Here is an 11545-nt window from a genome sequence, read left to right on the forward strand (position 1 = left end):
ACTACCAAAACTATCCTTTAAGAACTTAGAGAATACAAGTGGGAAGAATTTCTTCATGAAGTGAAAGTTTTTTATATGAGAAATGAAATTGATTTTCTATATAAGATTGGTCATTCCCGTCAGCAAACTACAGTTGAGCATCATTATCACTTTGATGTTTTTAATGCAACAATAGATTTCATCTTAATGGAGTTAAATACTCGATTTAATGAGTCATCAGTGGAACTCCTTTCTCTTAGTACAGCTTTAGATCCTAAAAATTCATTTAAATCAATTAATTGTTGGGACCGAAATGTAGCTAGGGGTGAATAGCTCTTCGCGATCTTGTGCTCTTCGTTTCTTTGTTTCTTCGACAATGTGCAGCGGAAAATGTAAGAAACAACAACACAACACTAACACAAGGGATTTACTTGGTATCCACCTCAAGAAGAGGTGACTAATCCAAGGATCCACACACTCACGCACCCTCCACTATGAAATCACTCCTTTACGGTAACTACCGAAGGCGGAGAAGCCTTACAACACTCTCAATACAAGAAGAAAGCAAGGGAAGATAAATACAAAAAATATCTTACAAGATATGCAATGAAAACCCTAACCCTAACTTCCTCTTCTTGCTATAGATTCGCTTCTTGACTTGGAAATGCCTCCAAGAACCTTCAAGATCTGATAAGATACTCCACGAGCGACACAAGTACTGATATTTGTTTTGTGAATTAATGGTTGATGGGTGAGTAACTTCGTAGAATCTTGAAATTAAGAAGATAAATGATGAGAAAAAAGCAGCCTTGGCTGCTCAATTTGCAGCAGAGGCAACACTTCGAAGAGTTTATGCAGCTCAAAAAGATGATGACACGCCTCCAATTGAAGCCATTCTTGCACCTCTTGAGGCAGAGTTGAAGTTAACACGGCAAGAGGTATCTAGTTGAAATTTTATTCCAACAAAATTATTATTCAGCTAATATTTCTTGGAGAAACCATCTCAATTTTGTGTTTCACATCGATTCCTGTCATTATCCAACTACCTTGAATCAAAGAACAACTTAATTTCTGCATGAGATATATGGATCTGTTTTTTGTATTATACAACTTAGATATAAAGGAAACTTTTCAACTGCACAACATGATATTCAAATTTGTCATATTGGGAGGTAGTTTTACTAACCTGAACACAGCTATTCTGAAGTTGTGTATATGCATTGCAGCTACCTTATGGTCATTCAGATACAGATCTATACAATGCCTGTTATGATCTGATATCATTTGAACAGACAGTTCCATGTTATTCAAACTTCAGGCCTTAGTCTTTCCTGTTCAGGTTTAAAACTTGTTCCGTTGAAGATATTCCATCCTTTTTGGAAGGTTAAAATTTCTTCTATTTTTTGTGCAGATTGCAAAGCTACAAGATGGCAACAAGGCTTTGGATCGACTTACTAAATCAAAGGAAGCAACACTATCTTATGCATTGTGTTTTTAGTGATGCAAAACCTTGGGCTTGCTCCTGAAGGCAAAGGCTAACTTCTATTTAGGAAAACTAGATCAAGCATTTGAATTGCTGAAGAAGCTTGAACAAGGGAAAAGTATAGTGGACAAGTACTGTTAAATTTCACTAAATTTTTTTAGAATTTAACAAGGTAATATTTTTCTCTTCAAATATGTTCTTACAAACTATGACTTTTATTAATAGTCAGTTTGTAATAGCAGAATTTAACATGATTATGTAATAGCTAGTTTGTTATAGATTTTGTATCTTGTTTTGGATCTTCAGACTTTGTTTTGGTATAATGAAAAATTATCACTTTTATTAATTTTGTGTGTATTTGATTTGCACTAAATTTGTTGTAAAATTTTAGTTTATTGTCTTTGTTAATGAAATTGATTTTTTTAAATATAGATAAGACATCAACAGCATACATTTACACGTTAAGGATTATTATCCTTAGACACTGCACGTTGCGAAAAATATTATCCGCAACGCACAATGCGCGCGCGCTACGGATAATATTTTCTACGACGTGCATTGTGCGATGCGCATAATATTTTTCGCGATGTGCAATGCGCGCTGTGGATAATCTAGGATTTTCAACAGCTTTTAATTGTGTTGTGCGCAATGCACGCTGTGGAAAGTAAATTTGCACGTTGTAAAAAGTCATTTTTGTTATAGTGGACAATCAAAAGTTTATGTTATGTTGACTAGATTGATTCATCTGATTTTTGACGTTACCTATTTTTACTATCACTACTGAGCGAGCCTTTTCAGCAATGAAGAATATGAAGACAACACTTCGCAATAAAATAGAGGATGAATTTTTTGAAGATTATTTAACATTTTATATTGAGATTTAGCTAAGGATATAGATATTGATTTAGATGAATTTACACAACTTTATTGAATAAAATAATGTAATGATTTTTTTTTTATTATATATCTATTTTTTATAATAATATATAATTTATTATATTAATTTAAAACCCCTAACTCGAATTCTCGGATCATCCCTGGTATGACTGGCTAGACTAAACTACGTATTTTGGTCTGAAGCTAACTTAACTTTCAAACCTGAAAAAAAAAAATCCCAAGAAGGCAAGAATTGTATTCATTCGGCTACGTGTTCTCATGAATTGAGCCTCGTTGTTGGTAATAGAACTCAGTGCATTGCGTGTTATGCTGCCTTTCATTCTTGATTAGCGTAGGATCATCGAAATTTAATAATATATTTTAATTGTTTTAACACTCTGTTTTGGACGCGAGACAGCATCGTCGGGGCCACAGATTACTACACGTGGACAACTACGAGAAGAACGCAGCTACCGTACGTCGCATGGAATCACATTAAGATAAATACTCGAAATCAAATAAATAAGTCAAAGAATGAATTCGTTTTTCTTTCAGCCTCTCAACTCATTCGCTCGCATCAGATCTACTCTTTTCTCTAGCGACCGACCAGTTGCAAGTTGGAGTAGAGCCAGAAGGAAAAAAAAAACAAATAATAAGAAAGAGGGACGGAGGGACGGAGGGACGAGTGACGCCCACCTTGTTTTTTCTCTGCAAGCGATCGCCTTTTACCAATCAACCAACCTCGATCCTCTCAGATGGCAATCATGCATTTCCTTGTTCGAAGGCTGCGCTAGCTAATCCACCTCTCCTCGCTCACGGCTTAATTTCCAGGTACGTATTTGGAAAAAGTTAATTGGAGAAAAGCACTTTTGAATACCTTCTTCTTTTGTCCTTTTTCCCTTGTTGATTGATCTCCTTTTTTTTATATTTGCCCTAATTCTGTTTCCCGTAATAATATTCCCTCGATCACTTTCCATCATCAAATTGATTTATTTTTCTTGCAATTCGATTCACTACTTGTTCAGGGCGTAATTCTAAGATCTGGATTTCTATTTGTTTGTTTGTTGTTTAATTTGGTTTCCTATCCAGGCGAAGAAGAGCAGAAGGAGAAGCAGAAGGAGAATCTCTTGGACGAGAAAAGGCGTTCATTTCATCCGTCAGTGCCGACGGTTGGAATTTAGGTCAACGCAGCGGGTGCGCTGTCATCGAGATAGCAAGGGAAGGAGGGGAAAGCTACAAAAGGCCGACCACGTGATTAGGATTGCATCGAAGGAATCCGCAATAATAATATCTCAATAATGGGATCCTTCAAGGGTCACGTGCTTCCTGGCAGCCTCTTCCTGGTGGTGGGCCTTTGGCACGTCTGGAGCTCCGTGGTGCGTTACGTGTCGCAGCCGGTGGACTCGTTCCGGGTGCGCGCCTGGAGCCCGATGGGCCACGGGAAGGCCCGCCACCTAGAGCTCTACTTCATCGCCGGCGGAGCCTTCCTCGACATGTGCGTCGAGCTTCTCTACTCCACCCATCTACGCTGGTTCGTTGGTCCGGAACGAATCCTCAACCCGAGCCACATGAACGACTTTGAGCACGGCGGCATGCTCCTCATGTTCTTCCTCTACGGCGCTATCTCACTTCTCTCCGAGAAGAAAATGTCAGTTTCCTCGTGTTTCTTTGAACTCTAATCTATTTTTTTTATATATAATTAAACTCTGACTTGAATGGCAAGTCTCGATTACTTTTTAGGTTCAATTTGGATTGGCATTTAGAATTCATCAATATTTGGGTTATTTTGATAACGCCTTTTTGACCAGGAAGAGATGAGATGTAAGACATGCTCTCGATACACTTTAGTCCAAATTTTTCAACGATATCTCTTCAAACATGCCTTTTGTCAACCAAAAGTTACGCCTCAAATTTTATAATATTTTCATGCAATTTCTTTTCTATCTATTGTTTGTTCTAGTGAGTAAAATAGTCTAGAGCTTATAAACAACTCTGTTAGCATAGTAGCTACATTAGGACCATGTGTAGTAGCTATGAATACAGTTTCTGGGAGCAATGCACAAATGAATACAAATATCTTATTCAAACTCATCTTTGCTCCCTTCTCTACCCATGTCAATACAACATTATTATAGATATGAAAACATGTATTGATAGACTGGCTCTTTATGGAAGAAGAAGAAGAAATGGAGAGCAGGAGGAAGAAAAAAATACTTGGATCTGGAAATCCCCTTCTAAGCTTCATCGGTGCCTTGCATTGCATGGAAAAGGAGTGGACTAACCTAGCAGGCTAGCAACTAGACTAACATTATAGTAAACTCACGTAGCATAGGGAGGTTGGCATTACGAACAACATCACTCGGGGAAATGACATTGTGGGCAACAACACAAGAGCGAGGGTGATGGGGCTAACATTATCCATTGGGGCAGGGTGGTTTAGTAGGTGATAAAGGGCAACCGATGCATGAAGCTTCTGCCAGTGCGGGTTTGGGAGAGATGGACCACATTAGATTAATTGTACGCAGTCTTACCTTACATATTTGCAAGAGACTATTCCGTGTAAATTAGGTGATATAACATATAAATCTTATCTATATTTATTAAGACATTTAACTTAATCTATATAAATAGATTCATTATCCCATTATTAATTTATTTAGTAAAAAATTATTAAATAGAATTATTTAATAAATTAATTTTTGTATATCATTGTTGTGTCTCTATGTTTGTACCACGTCTTGAATTTTTACACCCTTCTTTGAGGTGTTGGTTCCCATTTGTTTTTAAAAAAACAAGTCTACATTTGAATAATGTCGATACAAGGGTTATTTCCAATGTGAATCTCATGTGGTTATTCGTTGTTTTCACTTTTGCTTTTTCATCACGTTGCCTGCTTATGGTCAATAAACTTAGGCTTTACTCACTGGTTATTGCATTACTTGTGATTTCAATTATTTCTCTTTGTGATTTTTTTTGGATTATCACTCTACCCACTAGATTTATCATTTTAAACACATCACCTTTGATTTGCATTGAGGCAATACTAAATATATATTTAAGAACACAAATGAAAAGCAATGAATGTGAGATACTAATTTTTTGTATCACAAGTGAGTGTGTTATGGTGTTGGTAAAAATCATAGTCGCAAACAACAACAACCAAGCCTTATCCCACTAGGTGGGGTCGGCTATATGAATTCTTTTACGCCATTGAGCTCTATCATCATTTATACTTAAATAAATTTTATCCTTTTTTATTGCTAGTCGTTTTTGGTCTTCCTCGTTTGATATGTGTGTTTATCATAGTTTCATATCGCCTAACTGGAGCATTTATTGGTCATTTAAGTACATATACGTACTATCTTAAACGAGTCTATCGGAATTTTCCCTCAATAGATGTAACTCCGACTCTCTCTCTAATGCTCTCATTTCTTATTTTATTCATCCTCGTATGCCCACACATCCACCTTAACATCCTCATCTCTGCAACTCTTATCTTCTGCTCATGTGCTTGAGTCATAGCCCAACATTCAGCTCCATATAACATAGCAGGTCTAACTGCGGTTTTATATAACTTTCCTTTAAGTTTTAAAGGTAAAATTGTAATTGATATGGAACTAATTAAACATATGTTCAAAATGCAATAAATCCATTGAGATAGCATTCATTTGGGACATGTGAGTAGTGTCTCTAATTTAGATAATTCACCATTATCACAACTGTAGTTTTGGAGTTCATTTTATATGTCCCAATGGAATGTACAAAATATCTCCTTAAGCAAAACCATTAGTCAATGTAGGATTGAGATTCATTTTCCATTTCTAAACTGGTGTTGTACATGGAAAAATCAATCAGTTTTCACTATGTACAGCATTGTAATTCTATTGATATTCCACACTGATCGACAAAATGATACTATGCTGCATATTTTTTTAAGCAGGACATTTCGATATAATTGGAGATGCAATTCCTTGTTGAATCACCTAAATTTTCTTGACTAAATTAGTTTTATGCAGTTTTGTTCTTGTCTCCTTAACAAAGTTTTCTTTAAGAACGTTAGTTTTGTTCTTTTGGTTCTAAGAAGATATTGTTTACTAAGTAGACTATGTTCTCAGTTACCTAGAGAAATATAAAATAACTACAGATGTTCAGTTAGAACAATTTAACTTGCTGAGAACTGTTTTTTCTTGCTATATCATGCAAGTATTTGCACTCCTCCATTCTAATATTTTTAACCCGTCTCATTAGGTTCTGCAATAAATTCATCTATTTAGTTGACTATCATTTCATTCACTTATATTATCTTTGTGATACACCTATGGTTTTGAGGGTTTGAATTACAAGTAGAATGTTTGCCAACTGATAAATATTTGGTTATTTTGGCTAAGATTGCTACTATGTTCCAACTTCAGGTTGCCACATTTACCAGAGGGTACGTTGTGCTTGTTAGGTGCCACTGCCTTTAGCTCAGAGTACGTGCTGTTCTACTTCCACTCAACCACACATATGGGGTTGGAGGGCTACTACCACCTCCTCCTAGTCATCCTAATTATTATCTCCATTGCTTCTGGAATTGCTTGTGCGCTCTACCCCACCAGTTTTGCAATGGACTTAGCAAATGCAATCTCAATCACTCTCCAGGGCTTGTGGTTCTACCAGACTGCATTTGTTCTTTATGGTCCAATGATACCGAAGGGCTGTCACCTTGAAGAAAATGACATAGTGTGCCACTCTCATGAAAGCGAGATCCGAGGAGAATTGCTTGCAAATTTCCAATTCTTTATGCTTGTTTTCCTTGTGTTCATCTTTGTTCTTGGAGCATATGTAGTGGCTGCATCAAAGTATGGGAACCAGGATCCTAGGACATTGCAAACTGGTGGGGAGACTGAAAACCTTGCCTGGAATTCAAGTGGTCAACCACGCATTGGATCTTCCCTAGTGGAGGTTGTTGCCAACTGACAGAAATTTACAAATTACTGTTTTGACGTAGCACATAGATCATCATATGAAGCATTATAAAGATAGCTCCTCAGAGCATTAATCAGTGGGAATCAAGATTAAGTCTTGAACTTGTTCGTATCTGTGCTGTTCCTTTCACAGCTAGTATGAACCAGCAAATGTCTTTATTAGTTTCAGGCCTGTTCTTTTTCTTCTTTCTTTGAACTCGTTCATGAATTCCGATTTAATTAAATAGTGGTCAATTCCTTTTTGGACGCAGTTGTACTTGTAGTCGCTGCAACATTTTTTGCCAGTAATTTTTTATTGGGGTTAAAAAAAGGGAAAAGAGTTTGTAATTTATCCTTCAATAATTGTGATTTGTCTTGTTTTGTTGATTTATTTCTATCAAATGTATGCTTTCCTAGAAACACTTGAAGAAAGGATATTTGTCCGCGGGTTAGCATTGCAGAGCACAGAAAATAAAGTTGAATTTTATTGAAGTTAACGTGTTGATGGAAGTATAATTGTCTGCGGATTAGAATCGCAGAGAACTGAAAATAAAGTTGAATATTATCAAAGTTAATGCAATTATGTTTCAAGTGGCCAAGTCTAAGTATGTTATTTTGATGTAGTCGGTAAAACGTTTAAGTTAGACCTTTTGTTTTTTTACGTATTTGTCTTGTTAGTCTAGAAATTTGATAACTAACTGTGAGAGTAATGATAAATCAACAGACATTGAAAAGTTAGAGAAGTTCAAGTTAGTGGCCCTTGACACAGAAACTTAACATTATGTTAGTAGTGTTAGTGCTATTGTACTCTAGTTGATCATGCTTAACTAAGGTGACTTGGGTTTGCGCATTAAACCAAGTTGACTCGTGTGCGAGCGCGACATGCGGATTGGTCGGGGCAAAATTTGCCCAAGTGAAACAATCAATATTTTGTCCTATAGCAGATTGCATTAAAGGAAGATTAATGCAGGAGGGCGTAGCTTGTCGGCCCCACGGATATGGAAGAAGGTTCATGCAGGTACACAGGCCATAGGCGCATGGCGGGGTAAACTGCGCCAGGTCGTTAGTTCCTGAGAATCGACCCCTGGCCATTACGCCAGAAATACCATGCGCCCACCGTCTGCGCTACGCCCTGGGGGCAATTTTGTCATTTATTTGAGCTCCTATAAAAGAAGGCTATGACTACATGCTTCTCCTCTGTCGTGCACAGCCGGAGGTGGGCGAATCTGTTTCAAGAAAACTGCGACTCTCGCAGGCCTCGGTCAGTTTTCCCGGCCGGCCAGTCTCCTCGCCTGATCTGTCTTTTGCTAGATCAAGTGCAGACCTGGTCTTCCGCTCTACAGACTTACACTGATGCTCTGGTCTGCCGCTCTATAGACCTACCCTGCAGCTCTGCACACTTGTGCTGCCTCTCTGATCTACCGCTCTGCAGACCTGTCCTGCTGCTCTGGTCTTCCGCTCTGCACACTTGTGCTGCCTCTCTGATCTACCGCTCTGCAGACCTGTCCTGCTGCTCTGGTCTTCCGCACTGCAGCTCTGGTCTGCTGCTCTAGTCTACCGCTCTGCATACCTGCCCTGCTGCTCTGGTCTTCCGCACTGCAGCTCTGGTCTGCTGCTCTAGTCTGCCGCTCTGCAGACCTGCCCTGATCTTCCGCTCTGCTGACCTGGTCTTTCGCTCTGCTAATCTGGTCTTCCGCTTTGCTGGTCTTCCGCTCTGCAGACCTGGTCTTTCGCTCTACATTTTACAGAAACCAGCCTCTGCTGGCAGCCTGAGATTATCCACTCAGGTTATTTAGACTGTAAGTTGAATTTAATTCAGTGTAGCTTAAATTTAACTAATACCCATAAATCTCCGGCATTAGATTGTTTATGTCCAATATATGTAACTTTGCTTATTGAAAGACAAGGATAGAGTTCTTCATACAAACCGACTTTGAAAATTGGTTTGTCATGATAAAAGACTTTGAAGCTCTACGAGGCACAAAGGCAAGGATCTTTAACAAGAAGTAGACAGGACAAATTCAAAGATATAAGGCAAACAAGAAGCTAATCAATATTCTGACTAGTATTTTGCTTAATGACGTCTGATTGAAAATAAGTAAATATAGTAAATACAAGAATGCATAAGACTTGTGGGAGAAGGCCGTTGTCAACCTTCATGAAAGTCCCTCATTGGTTCCAGAAGAGAAAGAGCCAAAGGGGATTTGTCTCATGACTTTAGATCATGGAATTTCAAAGGAAAAGAGGTGCTAAACCTCCAAGGTAGCGTTGAGGGAGCATCCACCTCATTAAGTCATAAGCAAGAAAAGTGTAGGATCAATGGAGAGGCTAAGGGGGTGAATAGCCTCATTGCATATGGAGAGGCTAGAAAAAGGGGGTGAATAGCCTCATTGCATATGTTGTGGTTTTTACAAAAATGAGTTATGCAATGGAAAAATAAAACAAACTCAAACACAAAATGCAAGCTCAAGCATAAATCAATTTATGTGGGTTGAAACCCTGGTTCCTACTGCATGGCCTATGAACTATAAGGAGAATCACTCCTAGAATCACCACTAATTTCCCTTTCTTGGAAACTTTCTGATAACGGAGATACCTCTTGCAAGTTCTTGTTCTTACAAGAATAAAAAAAAAATACAAAAGAATATATTAAATATAAGAAATGGGCAATAAATAATTACAAGTTTACTTGTTGCTTGATTTTCTTTTCTCAAGATTGGCTCTCGAATATATCAACATTCACCAAAGACTGTCCAAGAATGATGCTTCAAAAGCCTCCACGAAACCAACTTTATAAACCTCCTTTTGTGGCAAATCTAGTTGACTACTCTATTTCAGAAAATTTTCAAAGACAAGTTTTCATAGAAGATTTGAAAGAGATTTCAAAAACCTTATTTAAAAGATAGTCAAATTTTGAAAGAGTTTGAGGTTTAGACAAGTTTTTAAATTAGACAAATTTTGAAAAACAACAATGTTTGAATGTTTTTAAACACTAAAAACATTGAATTTTAAAGGAATTCTAAAAAAAAAACTCAATGAACTTATATTGAACACGGACTCTTGGAGTTAATACTTGAAATAATTTTGACAAAGGGAACTCGAGCATTAATTCTAGAGTCCAAGCATGAAAAGAAAAATTATTAATTTTGGAAAATAATATTTAAAATAATTCATCTATTTTGCTTAAAAGAAATGTCTAACATTTAACTACTAGCTTACTATCAGAAGATTATAGTTTTCACTTAGTTAGTTAATGTTGGATCGAGAAGCACTAGAGGGGGGGGTGAATAACGCTCGTGGCTATTTCGTTCGATTCGTAAAACTATCGGAGTTAAAACACGCAGCGGAATAAAGAACAAACACAGAGACACAGGGGAATTTACTTCGTTCAGAGCCTAGATCGACTCCTACTCGAAGGCCCGCGATCCTTGATCGCTTTCCGTGGGCAACAACTATAATCTCGATAAGGTTTACAAGTATAACAATTTACAGCTTAATTTAAACCAGAAATCTTATACCGACAACAATGGATGAGAAAGCGAAGCTCCGGGTCGTCGATGTCAAGTTGCAGCACTTCCGGGTCGTCGATTTAGCAGCACACAGCAAGAGGATCACTTGAAAATGTGTTATTTTGAACTGCTGGTCGAAACCCTCTTATAAAGGGTGTTCAAGGCGCCTTGAAAGTCATCCAAGGCGCCTCCATGCTGGCCGAGTCACACGCTGCGATAAGGGCTGAACTGGTCAAACCTTATCAGGTTCAAGGCGCCTTCATGCTTCCTCAAGGCGCCTTCATCCACCGGTCCAAGGCACCTTGAGCCTCCTTCAAGACGCCTCCAAGCCTGCTTCGCAGCCAGCTCATCTTTTGCACTCGAGGCGCCTCCAAGCTCCATGGAGGCGCCTCGGACACTGTTCATCCGAGGCTTAACCTTGTTCTTTCGTACCTGCAAGACATATTAGTTCCAAAACACAAACATATCCTGCAAAACAAAAGTTAGCACATATAATATTATAAATATGAAGTTTGACAGTCATCGGACTGTCCGGGTCTGACTTCGGATTTCCAACCGGAAACCCTAGGTCGACCCGAAGTCTACTGTTCCCTCTACGGGGAACGCGTCCTCACCTACTCCACTCAGGAGATTTACCTGTTGCCAGCGCGATCCTCCAGATCGACTGGACTTTTGCTCGGTGCTCGATGCTTCCGGACTTTCTGCTGGATTTCCGCTTCCCGGCTGATCCAGTCTTTCACCTGGTTCGCGAC

At 38.4% G+C, this 11545-nt stretch overlaps 1 protein-coding gene across 1 annotated transcript; it reads left to right on the forward strand.

Moving 5' to 3' along the window:
• The first annotated feature begins 2873 nt into the window (after positions 1-2873).
• Positions 2874-7555, forward strand: LOC122046875 (transmembrane protein 45B-like). Its single transcript, XM_042607789.1, has 3 exons — positions 2874-3169; positions 3428-3986; positions 6751-7555. Exons 2-3 carry the CDS (start codon positions 3637-3639, stop codon positions 7295-7297), a joined length of 897 nt encoding a protein of 298 aa, XP_042463723.1. The 5' UTR covers positions 2874-3169; positions 3428-3636; the 3' UTR covers positions 7298-7555.
• Positions 7556-11545: the final 3990 nt, after the last annotated feature.

The sequence above is a fragment of the Zingiber officinale genome, chromosome 2B (assembly GCF_018446385.1).
Source record: "Zingiber officinale cultivar Zhangliang chromosome 2B, Zo_v1.1, whole genome shotgun sequence".
Taxonomy (NCBI): Eukaryota; Viridiplantae; Streptophyta; class Magnoliopsida; order Zingiberales; family Zingiberaceae; genus Zingiber; species Zingiber officinale.

Coding starts and splice junctions, on each gene's coding strand:
- LOC122046875 (XM_042607789.1), top strand. CDS start 3,637: ATGGGATCCTTCAAGGGTCACGTGCTTCCTGGCAGCCTCTTCCTGGTG. Junction 3,987..6,750: donor CTTCTCTCCGAGAAGAAAAT/GTCAGTTTCCTC, acceptor TTCCAACTTCAG/GTTGCCACATTTACCAGAGG.